We start from the raw sequence: 20,117 nt of genomic DNA, 5'->3' as shown, positions 1-20,117 counted from the left end.
GGTGGTGGAGTCACCGTCCCTGGAGGTGTTCAAGAGGGGATTGGACGTGGCACTTGGTGCCGTGGTCTAGTCATGAGGTCTGTGGTGACAGGTTGGACTCGATGATCCTGGAGGTCTCTTCCAACCTTAGTGATCCTGTGATGTTACTTGTCACCTGTGCAGACAGCATGAAAGGCTCTGCTTTTACTAGGATATGTGCAGAAGCAAGAAGGTGTGATTTGGAACAAGCACAATGATTGTCTTTTGGTTGCCTTCAGATAAGTAATTCTCAAAGGTTAAGTTAGAAAACTAAAGCTCTCACTAATTCTTAACCTTGTGGCTTTTGCTCTGCCTACAGAAAGAACACAAGGATTAGTTCTCCACACAGTTCTCTCCACACCTCCTGTGTGGCTGTCAAACACTATTGTATTTTATTTTGAAGTGATAAACAAGGACCCAAAGGGGTTTATGCTTTATTTGGATACAACAATACTGGGGTGGTTTCCTGCAACTGGACTTTGTCAGCTTCCCCCAGGGAAGAAAGGCTGACTCTGCAAACTGAAATTGCTAAATACTAAATGCTATCAAACTGGAAAAATACTGCTCTGCTGCAGCCATTAGTGGATACATGATGGAGCTACGCTACTGTCCCTCTGAGAGCTGGAGGAAAAGTGCTGAAACACCACCTAAGCAACAAGAGAAAGAAAATTGGGCAGGTAGACAGAAACAGAGAAAGCACAAACCAAAGAAACAGGGAAAGCGAGGCTGTGTGTGAACAGGAAAGGGGAAGCCATGTGCTTGAGTGTGAACATGGTGGCTTGAACGGAGGGCTGGTGTCCCAGACTTCTGTTACTGCTGCTTATATAATATGTTTCCCAACTGTATTTCTTCAGACTTCCCAAGCATGAGGAAGTACACTCTCTTGCCTACTACCAAGAAGAAAGAAGAGCAGCAAGCTGAGAATGCACTGCTAGGCTCAAGCTAGGAGACCAGAGCTGTCCATCACAAGTGGGAATGCCTGTATTTTAATTCCAAGAAATGCAGTACCCACAAGAAGCAGTAGCCAGCTTAGGGAGCAGCACTAGTTGATTTGGAAGAAGTCAAGTCCATCTTCCTCTGGTTTTGAGAGCTCAGACATTCGGTCAGCTATACAACATGAGGCCTGTGCCATGTTTATAGAATGCCCAATACACTCTTCTTGTCCAGCTGGGGTAGTTCACTTCCTTTCTAACAGCAAATACAGCACTGTGTTTTGGATCCAGGGTGAGAATAATGCTGCTAACACAGGGACGGTTTAGCTGTTGCTAAGTTGCGCTTATCCTTACTTAAGGATTTTTCAGTTTCCCATGCTCTGCCAGGGAGCAGGTACACAAGAAGCTGGGAGGGCACACAGCAAGGACAGCTGACCTGAACTCGACAAAGGGATGTTCCACACCCCAGAACATCATGCTGAGTATATAAACTGGGTATATAAACTGAGTATATAAACTGGGTGCTTGGGTATGGGTCAGTGGGTGGTGAACACTTGCATTCTGCATCACTTGTCTTTCCTTGGGTTTTATTTCTCCTCCTTTTCATTACCTTCTTTTCCACAACAATTATTGTTGTTATTGTTACATTTCATTTTAGCTATTAGACTGTTGTTACATCAATCCATGAGTTTTCCCTTTTTTTCCAGTTCAGGATACATCACCAATTACCACCTCAAAAAAAACAACCAACCAAAAAGTTTGCACTCCGGCTGGGAAGCCCCTCAGCAGCTGACCCTTGGAGAGCCTAGGTAACTGGGAAAGTCCTACATGCTGTGTCTCACCCATAGGTGAGGCTTCAGGAGTCAGCCTGAGAGTCTCATGCCTTGTTTTACTTAGTAACAAAGGTCTTTATTTAAACCTTTTTGGCACAAGTCGGTGTGAAAAACATACAGACTGCTGTGTCCCTGTTGCCCATCCCTGCCGGCACACTAGCCAGGTGTTCCAGATGTGACCAAGATGTGAACTGTGTCAAAGGGAAGTCATTGTGCCCCTGGACTCTGCATTGGTTAGGCCACACCTTGAGTCCTGTGTCCAGTTCTGGGCCCCTCAGTTTAGGAAGGACATGGAGACACTTGAAGGTGTCCAGAGAAGGGCAACAAGGCTGGGGAGAGGCCTTGAGCACAGCCCTGTGAGGAGAGGCTGAGGGAGCTGGGATTGTTTAGCCTGGCTCAGGGGAGACCTCATTGCTGTCTACAACTACCTGAAAGGTGGTTGTAGCCAGGAAGGGGTTGGTCTCTCCTCCCAGGCAACCAGCACCAGAACAAGAGGACACAGTCTCAAGCTGCGCCAGGGGAAGTTTAGGCTCGAGGTGAGGAGAAAGTTCTTCACTCAGAGAGTCTTTTGTCACTGGAATGTGCTGCCCAGGGAGGTGGTGGAGTCACCATCCCTGGAGGTGTTCAAGAGGGGCTTGGATGTGGCACTTGGTGCCCTGGTCTAGTCATGAGGTCTGTGGTGACAGGTTGGACTTGATGATCTTTGAGGTCTCTTCCAACCTTAGTGATACTGTGAAATCCCAGATGGCAGAGGGAAGGATTCAGCAAACAGCTCTGTCATGGTTGGTTGCTGGCTGTGGTTAAACCACAACACTCCTCACAACAGCCTCCCCAGCTGCACCTATATTACACAACCTAGAAATAATTGCCACTCTCCACATCATATCCCAGCTACACTTGAGGGTAAGATCGGTTGCACAATATTCTGGCATCCTGATTTCCATACTGAAGAAACCCAGATGTCTGTGGATGATACCTGCCAAGTGCCAAGCAGCTATCTGCCCCTAAGAACCACCACAGTTGAAAGTCTTCTTCCCAAACACTCTTAGCTTGTTTGTTTCCATTTCCACTACTTATCTCTGCCCTGCAACATTTTCCTCATCATCCCACCCGTTTTCCCTTTAGCCCCAGTCTGGCTTCAGACAGTTTTGAGCAATGCAGTGTGGGCTGCAGCAGGACAGTTCATTCACAAAAATGTTAGAATAATTTTTCTAGGTACTCAAAACCTCTGACTTGCCCAAAGCTGGTTCCAGTAAAGCAGGGAAGAAAAGACCTATATAACAACTTGCTGCCTGATGAGATTCTGTCTTTCTGCAGGTTATTTCTCTATGGTGCTGTAACATGGGGGGGGGGGAACAGACAGAAGCCTTCTGTGTCCTCCTCTTTCTGGAAAAAACACTGAGCACCCAAACCAAAAAATGGATGTGATGTGCTATGGGTGGGACTAGGTGTGTCATGACAGAAGAGGTGGCTTGCTTCAGCCTGATGGAAAATTGACTAAGACACTCCTTTGCCTGAAGTGAGTCTCTAAAAAGCAGGTAAGACTCTTCTCCAGGCACTCCCAGAGAAGAAGGAAAGGAGTGAGGGAGGGAGGGAGGAAAGAAAACTATTTTCACTGCATTTTCTTGTATCACTGTGTTGATAAAACCTCTGCCTAATCCCTTTCTTGTGCAACTTCGTGCCCCAGTCACATGGGGCTTAAATTATAGCTATTGCATTAAAACCACAGAGGAAAAACCTCACCCACACAGCGCTGGGACTTACAGGCCCCACTGTTTTCAGGTAGACTGACACAGCTGTGAACAAAGCTATTTGAAGGGTGAGGTGTCCCGAGACATACACTCTCCCTCTCATCCTCTACAGTGTATGGAGGGCAGATGAAATTTTGCCCAGTTTTGAGAGGCACCATACAAGTTTTCCCTGGAGAAAATAAGGCTTCTTCCTGAGATAGCTGTCTGAATAATTCAGGGGCACATACTTCACTCGTACTGATAAACCATTTCTGCGTGTTGTGGCTTTAATTCCTAGGAAACCACAACACTAACGACCACAATGCAGCCACCACGAAAGAGAAGTCTAGTCTTTGTTATCTAATCTCAAGTAACAAATCAAAAACAATAATATGTACTATAAAAATACAATATCATTCTCTAACAAGTAAGTATATATTACATATTTATAATAGGTATTTATAACTAAAAATTAAAACCCTGGTATTTAAGGATGTAATTCAAGGTGCACTCATCAGGTTTAAAGACCCCAAGCCTCACTCCCCAGGCTACACTCCGTTTAAAATGGCAGAGCACAAAGCTGTGCAAGTTAATGTATTATTTATGGAAAATTCCTAAGCAGGGAACAGAAATCTACACTAGAACAAACTCTTGTCAGGTGGTAATTTGCCATTTACTGCTCAGTCTCTTCTAATTTTACCGGTGAATGTTTGTATAAAATCCTCTGCACACAGCACAGTTTAAAGACCAAACATCCCTTTGCCTACTTTCCTTACAAATAGCTATCCAGCCTGCTTCTCCTTTGTCCACCCACCTGGAAAGTGCTCTTTGTATCTTTCTTTCTTTCTTTCGGAGTATCTCTTGGGGTTTGGTTTGGTTTTCTTCCACTGAACAGAGTCAGGCCTGGAAACTTGCCAGCTGTTCTCTTTGAACAAAGTAAATCATAATGGCAGCATCACATCCAAGGGATGTTTGGACAGCAGTGGGATGTTCATGGGGTATCACCACTGGTAAGTCTCGAGTGGTTTACAAGAGGTCTGCACCCTCTGTGGTGAGCCAAAGATAAAATGGGAGTGCTCAGATGTGCTTACAGCCACAACATCGTCACATGGGCTGCTGAGGTGGTCTGCGGGAACCAGACTCTGCCCTAGGCTTTGCATCTACAAGTATCAAACTTGAAGGTTACAACTATGACTCTTTCCAGGGCTCGACAGGCATCCGATAAAGTGAACTCTTAACCCAGTGGCCTACAAGAGACACCCCGTCCTGTTGGGGCTCATATGGCAGGTGGCAATGAGCATGCCTAAAAGCTCTTGTGCACAAGCTGTGCACAAGCTAAGCACAAGAGCTGCAGTTACCGTCAGAATTCTTACCGAGGCACTAACACAGTTGGCCCAGCCGGTAACTTGCCACCTGGCATCTCCTCTCATATTAGCACAAGAAGTATTACCACTTGCATTACACGTACGGGCAGCCATGGAGTGGGCTGTAGTCATACACAGGGAGGAGACCAACGCTCACCTCGCTACAACTTCCTTGCAGAGAGCCGTGGAGAGGGAGGTCTCCCATGAGAAGTCTGACTCACTGCTTGATACTGTTTCATAACCTTAAGTGATGCAAAGTTATTGCTGCACAACTGCAACTTCGGCAGGGCAGATTCCACTTTCTGAAAATACATATAACCTTGCCATTAGATACTCAAGTTAGTAAAGTGCCTTTTGTGCCGGTTTATAAGCACTGCTTGAGAGCTCAAAGTAAAAAAAAAAAGCCAACAAATCCTTTCCTTCAGCCTTAGAGAAACGCCTGGTTTTGAGCGAGGTACAGTGATGCTGAAACGAAATACTTTGAGTTAAAACAGCAGCCTGGAACGATCCTCACTCGAGCGCACAGGGCACACGTAGGAAACTCTCATGCGAAACCAAAATAAGCTTCCTGGCGTTCCAAAAAACCAAAACAAACAAAGCAAACCCCCAAATCCTGGCAGCAGCGAGCAGTCCGCGCTTGCCTGGCTGAATCCCCTGTGCCCAGAAGCTGCAGTACCGACTCGTTCCCGCCAGCGGCAATGAAAAAGGCGGCAGCGCGGACCCCACCCTTGTCGGGCGGCGCCTCCTTCCATCCCCCGCGCCCCGTCCCGATGTAGCCTGTGAGGGCCCCGCTGTCCCGGAGCGGCCGCAGAGTTACCTTCCCTTCCGCGCCGCCGCCGCGCCTCGTGTGCCGCGAGGCGGTAGGCCCCGCCCCGGGCCCGCCCCAGGGAGGAGCTCCGGCGCCGGGCGGGAGGGGCGGCGTGGCGCGGGACGGGCCTAGGGCGCGAGCGCCGGGACAGGCCGTGCGACCGACCGACGTCCCTCCCTCCCGCTCCCTCCTTCCCTCCTTCTCGGAGCCTGGCGGTAGGGGCGGGGGCGGTTGTCAGCGAGGGCCGCCCGGTTCCCGTGGCAACGCGGGGCGCGGCGGCGCAGGCGGCCGGGCGGCGGCCATGGGCAGCTGGGCCGCGGCGACATGGCGGCTTGGTGGCTGCAGCGGGCGCGGCGGCCTCCGCGACGTACCGCGGCGGTGGGGCAGCTCCCGCATCGGCGGTGGGGACCAGGCGGCGACCCTGAGCGACTTGTTGCAGAGTTCGGTGGAGGCCGAGGAGCAGGGCGCGGCGGCGGCGATGGGGGAGCGACCGTCTCCCCAGGAGGGCACGGTGCTGCTCTTCCCCGGGCAGGGCAGCCAGTTCGTGGGGATGGGCCGCGGGCTGCTGCGGTACCCCGGCGTGCGGGACATGTACCGCCTGGCCGAGAAGGTGCTGGGTTACGACCTGCTCTCCCTCTGCCTGGAGGGGCCGCGGGACGAGCTGGACCGCACCCAGCACTGCCAGCCCGCCGTATTCGTCGCCTCCCTGGCCGCCGTGGAGAAGCTCAACCACCAGCAGCCTAAAGTGAGGGGGGAGCCGCGGCGGGGAATATGGAGGTGGAGGCCGGGTCGGGCGGCCGCCTGGGGCTGTGGTCCCGCCGGGAGGCTGTGACACCGTTCTCACATGGCCTCGGCGGTCCCCGGAGGTGGTGGGGTGGAAGAGGGAGACGGCGAGACGGGCTCGGCGGCACGTTGGGAGGCGTCTGATGTTTGGCTTCGGGTCTGTCTCCCTGCAGGTGGTGGAGAGGTGCGTGGCGGCGGCGGGGTACAGCGTGGGAGAGTTCGCGGCGCTGGTCTTCGCTGGAGCCCTGGGTTTTGCCGAAGGTGCCCGGGGAACGAGCTGAGCCCCTCCCTTAGCGGGATCCCCCCACCCCATGCTTCTTCCAAAGCATTGCCTCTTGCCACTGCGTCCCTCCCGCCTTTTTATTTTTTTTTTAATTAGAGGTTAAATTTTACTTCCACTGTTCACTTTAATATATGTAATACAGCATTAAAAGCATTGACATATCACGAGAGTAAATAGCCGCCCTTTTTTGCGTGCAGAAGCGAGGCGCCTTTCGGGAGCTCTGGAGGCTTATCTTTACCCAGCGTTTCTGTTTCTCTCCTTAGCGCTGTACGCGGTGAAAGTGCGCGCCGAAGCCATGCAAAAGGCGTCGGAGGCCGTCCCCAGCGGAATGCTGTCGGTTATCGGTCGGCGAGAGGCAAATTACAAATTTGCCTGCTTGGAAGCCCGTAAACACTGTGAATCCCTGGGTATAGAAAACCCCGTGTGTCAGATTGCAAACTATTTGTTTCCAGACAGCAGAGTCATTGCAGGACACTTACAGGTATTGCTTCAGAATAACTGTCCAGTTAAACAGTTCCGTTTAAAATTTCACTTTTGAAAGCTTGTACTTTGTACTGCTGCATGGGAGTTGTGTATGGCCTTAGTTTGGCCAGACTGAAATATTTGATCTGTGGGTTGCTGTTTGTTTGGGGTTTTGGTTTTTTTTTCCTAGCATCTACTCAGTTGTTGGGTAGGCAGAGGAATCCCTTTATCACGCTGAGGCTGATGAGGTGGTTCTTGTGGGGTGACTGAGTACACCTTTGGTTGTGCAGATTCTCACTTTTCTCTCTCTTTTATAGGCCTTGGAATTTTTGCAGGAGAATGCCAGAAAATATTATTTTACGCGTGCAAAAATGCTTCCAGTCAGTGGGGCTTTCCATACCAGACTTATGGAACCAGCAGTAGAGCCATTGGCTGAAGTCCTAAAATCGATTGAGATTCAGAAACCACTGGTCTGTGTCTATTCCAATGTTGATGGCAAAAAGTACATGCACTCAAAGCACATTCAGAAGCTGTTAGTGAAGCAGGTGGTTTCACCTGTGCTGTGGGAACAGACCATGCATTCTGTGTATGCAAGAAGGCAAGGAACAGAATTTCCTTACACATACGAAGTGGGGCCCGGGAAGCAACTAGGAGCTGTTCTCAAAAAGTGTAATTTAAAGGCCTGGAAACAATATACCCATGTAGATACTTTGGAAGATGAGGAAACAAGAGATGCCTGAGCAGCCTTTTGAGGAAAATCCATGCAACTTGTTCTTTTTCTGTCTTAAAGAGTGCTCCCAAAAGAGGGAGCCTTAAACACTTGTGGCGTTTTGTGATGAGAAGAGCACTGTGTGAGTAATCTCAATGAACTTTTTCCTTCCTTGTGCGCTTCAGGTGTGGAGGGGGAGAGGAAAGTTTGGCTTCCCTGTCTGTTGGGACTGCAAAGACTGCCAATAAACATGCCAAATCCCCACGTGTTTGGCCTCAATCCTGCAAACAACTTTCCCTCCCTTTTTTTTTTAATGTTTTCTGTTCTTCAAAAGAAAATCTTTGGGGGTTTGGGGGTTGTTTCAAGTTGAAGTAAGTAGCTTTGGCAGTCTGATGCAAGGGTCTTCTGTGTGGATACAGGACTAGAATGAAGCTGTTTGCTTTGGGTTGTGGAGGCTTCTGTGCTGGGCTTCAAGGGCACGTTTGGAGAAGCTCTCCAGTTGGTACAACTCTTGGTGTGTTGATAAGCTTGTGTTCTAACAGCTGACTTGTGGGACATTCACCTGTGTAACAGTCACTGATTTTGTGCCTGTATTGCCAAGTAGCAGCCAGGTAAGGCTGTTATTAGGAACACAACGTTTTTACAGTCTAAACCCTCAATAACCTATAAAGCTTTTCTTGATACATCTGCTGCTGTGGAGTGCATGATTGATTCCCCTGTAGTCCACATGTGGAAGTAATTTTTCTCCGTTTGTCCAGTGCTGTGCTGCTTGTGCTAAGTCACACAGAAGAATAAATGTTGCACTGAATGAGAAAGCTTCTCAACGTTCCCAGCCTCCCCACAGGGGCAGGGCTTTTGCCTCCCTGGCCAAGCCTCTGAGGCTGTGCAGGCTGAAATGAATTTTCTCGTTGGGAGCAAGTAACAGCAGTGCTGGAAACTGTGGCAAAGTCTTCTTGGGGCAGCCTTCATCTAGGGTGAACCCTGTGGTAACAGAGTGCTGGGGAAGAGGATTTGAATGCTGCTGGTATTTTGTGTCTCTGTGGTTTTGACTTTTGCCAGCTTGTGCGTATTCCAAAACTAGATGAGCTGGAGACTAGTAGGTTGTCCTGAGCCCTCCTGGAAAGAGCTTCCCAGTTCCCTTGTTGGCACCAGCAGTGATTGGATGGGTGAGGGCTGGGGGACAGGTGCCAGGGCTGCCTGCCTGCAGGTGCACACACTGCCTCTGTCACCACTTCTCAGTGCCTGCAGTACTGTAGGTGGCACTCAGAATGGCTTTAGTGTCTGACACATAGGTTTCTCTTCTGTAACCAGCCTGTGGCTCATCAGAGTAGGTACAATCATGTTAAATGTCCTGCTGCCTGGGCAAGATACCTACAGAGTGTACAGAAAATGCTTGCTTTGTTTGCTTTTTGTGTGTAAGGGGTACTGAAAGCTTAAGAGGAAATATGAGAGGACATTATTTGCTAGGGGATCATGTATAAGATTGAACAAGGCCAAGTGCTGGGTCCTGCACTTGGGTCACAACAACCTCCTGAATGTTACAAGCTTGGGGAAGAATGGCTGGAAAGCTACCCAGCAGGAGACGACCTGGGGCTGTTAATTGACAGCCAGCTGAAGATGAGCACGTGTGTGCCCAGGTGACTAAGGTGGCCAACAGCATCCTGGCCTATATCAGGAGCAGTGTGGCCAGCAGGACCAGGGAACTGATTCACTGCCTGTACTCATCACTGATGAGTGAGTACTGTGTTCAGTTTTGGGCCCTCACTACAAGACAGACACTGAGGTCCTGGAGCAAGTCCAGAGACTTGGCAGAGTTAGATAATGGTTGGACTCAGTCTTAGAGGTGATTCTGTATGTATCATGGAATGCAGAATAACTTCCAGTTGCAGTATTAACCGTTTCCTAATGCCACATTCCTGAAAGGGACACTGAATTTCAAAATGGTAGCCTCCAGTATGGGTTCTTCTGTGAATCAAACCTGGCAGCTGAGCCTACCTTTCCAGTACAAAGGCCAGCTTTGGCACGTGTAAATGTTACCTGTTACACAGAAGAATTTGTCAGCTCTTGGGCTGTTAGAGGCTGCCAGTTAAGGGCTGGGATTGCTGTGAAGAAAAACAGTTGAGTGAAGGTTCTTGTGTTACAGGTCAGGTGTTAATTACTCAGTAAAGCATGCCAAAGTTCTCACTAGGTGGTTAGAATACCTCAACTAAACCCCATGCACGTTATTAAACACTGAATTATGTGCTGTGTTAGAAGTTTCTGCCTGCATTTTGTAAGAGCAAACACAATGTTAGTGACTCTGAAACCAGCTGTTATGGTAGCTGGCATGTTGATGGCACTGATTTTTTGTTTTAGCAGCATTCTTTGTAGTTTCTGGACTTTTAAGAATACTTAAGTGGCTTTGGGGACACTTTGGAGTCCTGTTTTCTGTTTGCATTGCTCTTACCATAAATACATGATGATTATTTTTGTTTTCTCCCTTTCACTTTGTTGCACGCTTTGAGTGTTTAAGAGGTGAGAAGTTGGTGTAGTTCCTTCACCTAGGAACAAGGAGCAACAGGATGTGGAAAACCTCCAAGTGCTGTAACCTGTCACACAAGGAAGTGTACAGTGCAAAGAAAAAAAACCCAGACCCACACTGTAATTAAATCTGGATCTCCTGAGTCACAGTGCAGAACCATAGCTAAGAGGCTCTTTGCTCAGCTCCACAGATGAGAGGGGAGCCCGGGGAGCCTGGTAATGCTGCTCACTGTGGTACTCCAGTTGCACCAATTCTTGTTGAAGATGCTCTTTGCTTTGTGTTTCGCTTGCTTCATTGGTGTGAGAGCACTTCATATACCTTGGGACTGGTTTTTTGCTTCATACATGCTAGGGAGGTAACTTTCCCCTCTCTTGTGATTCCAAAAGTTACATTACTGATTGCAAGAGTGTGAAAAAGCAGAGTCATCCCACACAGCTCTTGGGTGGTATAGGTAGTGCAGCAGTCTCCTCTTTATCATTGCTTTCCTGTGCATAAAGATGACTTATCTAGAAATAACTGAAATTATTTTGCAGTGTTAAAGTGATTCAGCTGTGAAGAAGCAATTTTTTGGCAGCTGGTACTTCTATTACACATGCATAGATTGTTTGTTAGATCCTCTTGATGGGAATTTTTACCCTTCCCTAAATAATAACACAATTTCTATTGCACTGCTGTTACAGAGTTAAACAGAGGAGTCAAGGTGCATAGCTGTTGCTCAAGGGTAGATCAGCTCAAGGGCACCTTAAGGTTACTCTGGAATACTGCTGCCTGAACCATGGGGATACATTGGAGTCATCACCCTCCACCTATCTTCTTTCCATGCTTTCTTTTTGCTCTGCATTTCAAGTTGATCAAGACCATTTCAAAGTCATTTAACATGACATGGTTGAATTAAATACTCTTAGTTGAGCCATTTATTTCTTTCCTTGACATGGATGGTTAGGATCATTATGGGATTGGGCACCATTCAAGAAAGAAAGGAAACACATTCCTCAACCCACTTAAAACATGACTTTGGTATTTGTCTCCACTGAAGCAAAGACTTGTTCAGATTTCTTGTCTGATTTAAAGCAGGGACTTGAACTTGAAACTCCAACCTGTCAGGTGAGTGTTTAAACCAGTAGGCCATTAAATACTGTATTTTTCCTGTTTCAGAACTGTGTTCACTGACAGAAAGGGACCTGGGGGTGCTGATTGACAGCCACCTAAACATGAGCCAGCAGTGTGCCCAGGTGGCCAAGAAGGCCAGTGGCATCCTGGCCTGCATCAAGAATAGTGTGGCCAGCAGGAGCAGGGAAGTCATTGTGCCCCTGGACTCTGTACTGCTTAGGCCACATCTTGAGTCCTGTGTCCAGTTCTGGGCCCCTCAGTTTAGGAAGGACATTGAGACACTTGAAGGTGTCCAGAGAAGGGCAACAAGGCTGGGGAGAGGCCTTGAGCACAGCCCTGTGAGGAGAGGCTGAGGGAGCTGGGGTTGTTTAGCCTGGAGAAGAGAAGGCTCAGGGGAGACCTCATTGCTCTCTACAACTACCTGAGGGTGGTTTCAGCCAGGAGGGAGTTGGTCTCTTCTCTCTAGCAACCAGCACCAGAACAAGGGGACACAGTCTCAAGCTGTGCCAGGGGAAGTTTAGGCTGGAGGTGAGAAGAAAGTTCTTCACTGAGCAAGTAATTCGTCATTGGGATGTGCTGCCCAGGGAGGTGGTGGAGTCACCATCCCTGGAGGTGTTCAAGAGGGGATTGGATGTGGCACTTGGTGCCATGGTCTAGTTGTGAGGTCTGTGGTGACAGTTTGGACTTGATGGTCTTTGAGGTCTCTTCCAACCTTGGTGATACTGTAATACTGTGACTAGGAGGGAAACAGGTATCACTTCTGCTGAGGGGAATACCCAAAGCACAGAAATGCACTTTTGTTTTCTCTTGCTGAGAGACTGTAACTACATACACTGAAAAAGCGTTTCAACAGCAAAGGGTAAGGAAGATGTACCCAGATATAGAATAGAATAGACTAGACCAAACCAGGTTGGAAGAGACCTTCAAGATCATCGTGTCCAACCTATCATCCAACACCACCTAATCAACTAACTCATGGCACCAAGCACCCCATCAAGTCTCCTCCTGAACACCTCCAATGATGGTGACTCCACCACCTCCCCACGCAGCCCATTCCAATGGGCAATCACTCTCTCTCTCTAGAACTTCTTCCTAACCTCCAGCCTAAACCTCCCCTGGCACAGCCTGAGACTGTGTCCTCTTGTTCTGGTGCTGGTTGCCTGGGAGAAGAGACCAACCTCTGCCTGTCTACAATTTCCCTTCAGGTAGTTTTAGAGAGCAATAAGGTCACCCCTGAGTCTCCTCCAGGCTAAGCCACCCCAGCTCCCTCACCCTCTCCTCACAGGGTTGTGTTCCAAGCCCCTCACCAACTTTGTTGCCCTTCTCTGGGCTCGTTCCAGCAAGTCAACCTCCTTCCTAAACTGAGGGGCCCAGAACTGGACACAGGACTCGAGGTGTGGCCTAACCACTGCAGTGTACAGGGGCAGAATGACCTCCCTGCTCCTGCTGGCCACACTGTTCCTGATTCAGCCCTGGATGCTATTGGCCCCCTTGGCCACCTGGGCACACTGCAGGCTCATGTTCAGCCTACCATCCACCACCACCCCCAGGTCCCTCTCTGCCTGGCTGCTCTCCAGCCACTCTGACCCCAGCCTGTAGCTCTGCATGGGGTTGCTGTGGCCAATGTGCAGAACCCGGCACTTGGATGTGTTCAATCTCCTGCCCTTGGCCTCTGTCCAGCCTGTCCAGGTCCCTCTGCAGAGCCTCTCCACCCTCCAGCAGATCAACTCCTGCCCCCAGCTTGGTGTCATCTGCACATTTACTGATGATGGACTCAATGCCCTCATCCAGATCATCAATGAAGATGTTAAAGAGCATGAGGCCCAGCACTGATCTATAAAGCCTGTCCTGTAGTCTTGGTAAAATGCACAAGCCAAGATGCTGCAATTCAGGTGTGGCAGCACCCTCCTGGCAAACAAAGCAGATAACACTGCGCAACCTTTGAATCAGCACTTTAATTGTCCTTTTAAAAAAGTGTCCTGGTTTTAAAATACAAAGGCTGTCCAGCATGCCTTTCCCCTGCCCAGAGTCTCCTTTAAGACACTGGTTTATATGAAACAGACATTTTATATTGCATTTAAACAAGGACAAATGAAAGCCAGACTTTCTGAGGGCCCGGAGTCACACTCAACACGCGCAAGTCAGGCAGTCAGCCAGCAACAACCTCCTCATTTTAAACATTTTTTGTTTGGTTTTTTCCTTTTAAAAAAAAGTATGAAACAGCAGTGACCCAGCACTAGCCTAGGTTTTAAATATAAAAGAGATTTTTAGCAGTGTAAATTTGAAACACAAACCAGCTGCCACCACCTGGGTGCTAATGATAACTGGTCAGAGTCCAGCAATGACCTCCTCTCGTCGCTCTCTGTGTGTTAATTCTGCAGTCCGTAAGTCATGGCCCACCAAAAGATCACAACGGCAAGCAAGGCTGCAGGCACCAGCTTCTGGCAGATGCACCTGGAAGAAAGCCTGCAAATCTGTGGGGAAGAAAAGGGCAGGTGATTAGAAAGGACTAGCTGTAAAAAGGTGGTGCCTAAAAGCTAACAGGAATGCTTGCGTACGAGGCCAGTGCGAAATAGAGGCTACAGTCCAGCCCTGCAGAAAGGTGGGTCTAGTTTTGCTGGTAGTTCCTGTGAACTGCTGCAGTGGAGGGGTCCTATCCAGCTTCTAAATACTTCTCTTTTCTCCAGGGTAAACAGAGTGTAACAGCACTGGTAGCAGAGCTAGGCTAGACTAGACCACTAGCCCCTCACAGCTTCTTAAAAGTGAGAGATGCATTGCCTCTCTATGGAACCCCTGTGAGCTGTCTGGGACTTGGGCAGCTGTTTGTACACCTATGGCAGGCTCTGTATGGGACTTGGGCAGCTGTTTGCACACCTATGGCAGGCTCTGTATGGGACTTGGGCAGCTGTTTGCACACCTATGGCAGGCTCTGTATGGGACTTGGGCAGCTGTTTGCACACCTATGGCAGGCTCTGTATGGGACTTGGGCAGCTGTTTGCACACCTATGGCAGGCTCTGTATGGGACTTGGGCAGCTGTTTGCACACCTATGGCAGGCTCTGTATTTAAATGAGGAATTACAGCTTGTAGCAGTTTGGGCTGGGTGCCCTCTGCTGTGTTCATATGAGGGACGCATCCTGTGTCCCGAAGGAGTCCAGCCCAGTGGGTGGGCACAGGAAGCCAGGTATTTCATCCCATAATACCCTGCTCCCTTATAAGATCCTAGCAGGGGTCCTGGCACTTCTTTTCTTCCCTCGCCACCACCTGGTAACTTGGGGGGGTGTCTCCTGGCATTTTGGGCCTGGCTAGGCCTGAGGGCAGGGGGATGGGCAGGCTCAGATCTGGCCAGCTGAGATTAGCTGTGGGGGAGGAAGAAAGAGCCCTGGGGGTCTTGGGTGTACCCTCAGGTGGGGATGGGGTGTTTCTGGGTGTGCCTTGGGATCTCTTTTGTCACTGTGCTTCTGGCTCTGTACACATTCACCGCTTTCCATTTACACTTTCCACCACTTCTGCAATCCGTTTGTCTGAGTCTCATTTTTGCCCATGGTGGGGAGGGGTCTGCCTCAACCCATCACACAGCTTAAAAAGATGGGGCAGTGGGAGAGGTTGGGGAGGAAGGGGGATGGGGGGAGGCACCAACACAGGAATAAACCCAAAGCAAAAGCCAGCTTTACTCATTGACACACGGGAGTTAGGTGTTGCAAGCAGGTGGCCTACTTGTCACCAAAAAGGTGGGAGAAAAAGGGAGAGAGCATACCCAGCTTCCATAACCAGTGATCCTCTTGGTCCAGTTGGTATTCAAAGTATTTCCACAGGTGCTTATTACACTTCTAACATTACTCCATGTCCGGAAAACACTGATAGCAACCCTGATGATGTAAACAGATAGAAGAAGAAAAAGGGAAGGGGGGGTATAAAATAGCAAGGTGTTAACACCTACAAAAGGAAACCAGTGCATAGGTACATGTGTATTTCTCTAAAATAGCTAGGAAGAAGACCTGACAGCTCAGTAGGACTTTGAAAGCTAAAGATAATTTGGTTTCAGAGTTAATTGATCAGTAACATTGCACAAGGAAACATGCAGCAGAGCTCCTGGATGGCCATCTTGTGCCTTTACTTTTTGCTTCAAACTTGGAACAGCAGAACCCAACAAGAGCTGTTGATCTCTAATCAGTTTGGGGCAGCAGTACAAGACTGACACAGCAATCCCACAGGGTCTCTGCAGCCTGAATCCAGCTCTTCTGAGGTGGAAGTTACATGACTCAGTTTAGGAAGGAGGTTGACTTGCTGGAACAAGTCCAGAGAAGGGCAACAAAGTTGGTGAGGGGTTTGGAACACAGCCCTGTGAGGAGAGGCTGAGGGAGCTGGGGTTGCTTAGCCTGGAGAAGAGGAGGCTCAGGGGTGACCTTACTGCTCTCTACAACTACCTGAAGGGAGGCTGTAGACAGGCAGAGGTTGGTCTCTTCTCCCAGGCCACCAGCACCAGAACAAGAGGACACAGTCTCAGGCTGTGCCAGGGGAGGTTTAGGCTGGATGTTAGGAAGCTCTATACAGAGAGAGTGATTGCCCATTGGAATGGGCTGCCTGGGGAGGTGGTGGAGTCACCATCAGTGGAGGTGTTCAGGAGGAGACGTGACAGGGTGCTTGGTGCCACGGGTTAGTTGTTTAGGTGGTGTTGGATTGGTTGATGGGTTGGACACGATGATCTTGAAGGTCTCTTCCAACCTGGTTTATTCTATGTATGTATTCTATATGCTATGTCCAGGAACACAGCTGTCATGAAATTGCATTCTGTGTGAGTCTGCAGTAAGTGACCATCCTCTCTCTGAAGCAAGAGGAGGTAGAACCACATGTGAGTACTTGGGGGTTCAGGCACAGATTACATCTTTACATTATTGCATGTCAGTTAATACAAGCCTGTCAGCTGACAGCAGATAAAAGGCAATTCAAACAAGTCTAGCCACGTTTTCTTCTACGTGCATGGATGGGTTACTTGGCATGCAGCAGCATGCTGATCTCTGGAACACCACATTTATTAGGCTGCAGACCTTCTCCTTCGGTTGTGCTTAAAGCCACTGTAACCTGGAAAAGTGCTGTGCTACTGTGAAATTTTAAATACCATTTAAGTCTTTTGATTGCAAATGGCTGCAGTTTGTGGAGACAATTTTCATGACAAAACTCCTCCTTGTAAAACAAGCTGCAGCATCAGTCATAGAACGTTTTGGGTTGGAAGGGATCTTTGAAGGTCATCTATTCCAGCCCTATGGACTAGATGCTGTTACTTTGTATATGGAAATGTTGTTTATCTAACAAAATACTGCTCTATCTGGCACGATTTTCAAGTGGATCTGAAGACTGGCAGTGTCATTAGGGTAACTCACCTATGTGCCAGGTGAAGCAGTGTGTCTTCAAACTTGCTGTGGTAAATCCTGTTAAATTCATCCCCAATCAGGGCCAGCTGATGGCCAACCTGGGTAGCTGAGCTGTGAGGCATTGGGGATGTGCACATTAGAGGCAAATATTGCAACAGCAATTCTCTGACAAGCACTCTGCAAATGTCAAGCACAGTTGGACTAAGCTGGGCATGTAAAAGCAAAATGCCAAGGCACAGGAGCGCTTTGCGTTTGCATGAAAAGCTGCGTATTTGTAACTTAAAAATAGGTTGGGGTGTTTATTTTCTTATACAAAGGCTTTGGAATTCTGGTTTGGGTTGGTTTCTTTCCCCCCCCAGTCAAACTACTAAAACAGCTTTCACGTTGGACCTTTCAAAACATTTCATCTTACATAAGCAGTGGCTTTGTCATCCAACAGCTTTACTCCATTGGGCAGCACAGGTCTCCAGCTAACGGGTGGTACCAGGGTATGAGCCTTTAGGGAGGTCTTCAGGTATGCAGCAAGACCTTGAACTACAGTGTCTGTGGAACATGCTGATGCCAACAACTGTTCCTCTCAGACACCCATTTTAATGTTCATTTTTTTGTTGGTAATATGACACTGCATTTTTACTGTAACTTGCATTTCTGCTGAGATCTGTTTAGGAGAGCTGCCCAACAGCAGAGCGACCTCAAGAGCTGGAAAAAAAACTACTTCACAGATGGGAAGGAAGTCAGCCCCTGACTCTTGAACTGGAAAAAATATATGTATGGGATTAAGAAAAACCCAAAGCAGCACTACCAGTTTGTTGTGAGAGGCGCCTAGAGAATTAGGTAAAAATGGCTTCCTCAGCTGCTTGCTGCAACAGGTGGGTTTCTAATGAAGAGCCACATTTGTGACCCAGTGCAGGATGAAAGCTTACAGGCATTTAATGCAGCATAATCTTGCATAGGCAGCCTTAAGCACTACAGGTTATCTACACTTGCATCTATTCCATTTCTAGTAGTATCCACTATGATTCTTTGGCTTATCAAAGTCTCCTGGAAAGGAGACTTTAGGAGTATGAATGTAGCATGATACCTGATATTAAACTCCATTTGCTGTGTGGTATCTGGAATTGTTTGGAGCTCACTGTAGGTTTCCTCTTCTGGTGCTCCATTGGGGTAGCTGGAGAAGACAAAGTGCCCGGGGATTCTCCTTGTTTGAGACATTCTGCAATGAGTCATGAATGAGAACCCTGTGGCTTCCTGTAATACAAGGTCTTTCCAGTTTAGTGGAAATTGCTGAAACCCTTCTTAAACTTACCTTTTTTACTTCTCCAATCAGAATGTGAGCACTGCAAAGATAACTATTTTGAGAGCAAAGGAAAGTTTCAGTCACCCAACAGATGTACAGCAAATCAAACATGCAATATTTAGATGGCTGCAGGTTCACATTGGCTCCAAACAGCCTATAAATTGAACCATCCAGATAAATATAGCTGGTGTAGGTAAGTATAGTTTCTCAGCAGTTTCCATTAGTACAAGATGTTTTTCTGTGCTGTTTGCAGTGACTTAAATCATTAAATCATTCCAACCAATGGAGATCCCCTATCAGCCAAGTACCTAAACCAGACAACTCTAACAGGTTTTACTACATCCTTAATTTTGGTCTGAGTTTATGCATCTTCAGCTTCAGGAGTGCCACTGTGCAAACTACAAGCAGCTCAGCAATAGAGAGTGAAAACAGCAAAAATTTAAACAGCTTTATAGCTTTCCAAATGGAAGAGCAGACAGCAGGAGCCACTAAAAATCAATAGAGCTGCCTGCTTGTAAAATGAGAGAGTTATTCACAACTAGTAGCCAAGCTCTAGCACAAGCATTTCACAGGAGCTGGTCCTCTTCTCAGCAAGATAAATGGCAAAACTTAGCAGGCACAAATGGTGCATCTCCAATACTCCCAGTATTTGGCTAACACTTCCCTAAAAACACAAAAGAGGTTCAGTGCAGCAGTAGCAGAGCTCAGACCAGAGATGAGGTTTTTCTAGCCTTTACAATTTTTATCTGGCTTATCAAGAGCAATGACATCAGAACGGTGGGCAAGGATTACTTTAAGCTACACACACGCTCTTGGGCAGGCAAGGCTCCATCTGTCCCTCGGACATCTGCTGTGGCAGGAGGCTCTGCACGTTGTCTTGAGGGTGCCTGATGATGAACTCAATGACAGCCTTCTGGAGATGCTTTGGTTTGTCAGGCACGTTTTTGGCCAGCTCCTTGACAATCTCTTTGCTTCCCAGCCCCAACATTACAGCACTGACCCGCTTTGTCAGTTGAGTGATCTTGGACAGCCACAAAGGGGATTTCCTTTAGCTGGATTCCTTTCTCCTCTTAAGCATGCTCTCTGTGACTGAAATGGCTAAAACTTGTATAAAATATGAGCAAAGACACCAAGCAAAAAGTTATCTGTCATAATGCTGCTTGGCAGGGACTTGGTTTGCCATGTTTTGAACTCTGCCATCTTTTAAACTCTAAAGTTTTCCGCTTAGGATGAAGTCAGGGCCTTTGTGCCCTGAGGGAGCTTTGGTCTTCTAATATTTAGATGAAATTACATTTTCACAAATAAAAATTATTAATTCTTAATGTGTACATTATTGCATAGGCATCTGTACAGAAACATGAGGATAAATGAAAGTAGACTCAGTTCTGCAAGAGTAAAGGCTTCCCTTACCAATGTTTAGCGTGGCTAGGGCAGGGGATGCTGTGGACTAGTGTCTGCTGGGTGGGTATTATCATGTGTCATACTGTTTGTAGGGGTTTTTTCCTTCTGTTTGTAGCACTTCTGCTTCACTCACAGATGTTTATAAACTATGATGTAAACATATCCAGATTTCTGAAGAGCTGTTGCAGTTCAGCAACAACCAAGAGAAGGTGGGCTCAGGCCTTCTGAATTTTATTGCAAGCACTATGAAGTGGTGTGACCGATGGGAAATGCCACAGGCCTTTCGGCTAAGGGGGATCCCACCTATGGATTTGTACATAAAGCAGCAGAACTTGCACATACTTTATAGGTGAGTTGAAAGGCTTTTTCAAAAGATGGTCTTCTTTAATTAAGAGAGAGCATCGTTTCAGGTGTTGAAATTGCTTCAAGAGATGTCCTGCCTTGTTTTAGACACTTCCTTCCTGTGTTGCTATTATGTCTCCCCAGTCCAAACAA

At 47.9% G+C, this 20,117-nt stretch overlaps 2 protein-coding genes across 2 annotated transcripts; one reads left to right on the top strand and one right to left on the bottom strand.

Moving 5' to 3' along the window:
- Window positions 1-5,785: 5,785 nt before the first annotated feature.
- MCAT (malonyl-CoA-acyl carrier protein transacylase) lies at window positions 5,786-8,226 on the top strand. Its single transcript, XM_054173926.1, has 4 exons — window positions 5,786-6,430; window positions 6,642-6,729; window positions 7,015-7,232; window positions 7,531-8,226. Exons 1-4 carry the CDS (start codon window positions 5,987-5,989, stop codon window positions 7,951-7,953), a joined length of 1,173 nt encoding a protein of 390 aa, XP_054029901.1. The 5' UTR covers window positions 5,786-5,986; the 3' UTR covers window positions 7,954-8,226.
- A 5,696-nt stretch (window positions 8,227-13,922) lies between these two features.
- Window positions 13,923-18,230, bottom strand: LOC104296324 (uncharacterized). The gene is made up of 4 exons (XM_009896112.2): window positions 18,006-18,230; window positions 16,934-17,035; window positions 15,310-15,421; window positions 13,923-14,027 (listed from the first exon to the last, which is right to left on the bottom strand). Exons 1-4 carry the CDS (start codon window positions 18,149-18,151, stop codon window positions 13,923-13,925), a joined length of 465 nt encoding a protein of 154 aa, XP_009894414.2. The 5' UTR covers window positions 18,152-18,230.
- Between the last annotated feature and the right edge of the window lie 1,887 nt (window positions 18,231-20,117).

Source organism: Dryobates pubescens, chromosome 27, assembly GCF_014839835.1.
Source record: "Dryobates pubescens isolate bDryPub1 chromosome 27, bDryPub1.pri, whole genome shotgun sequence".
Taxonomy (NCBI): Eukaryota; Metazoa; Chordata; class Aves; order Piciformes; family Picidae; genus Dryobates; species Dryobates pubescens.
The sequence above is the reverse complement of the archived record's forward strand: the minus strand, read 5'-3'. Positions and strand labels throughout refer to the sequence as shown.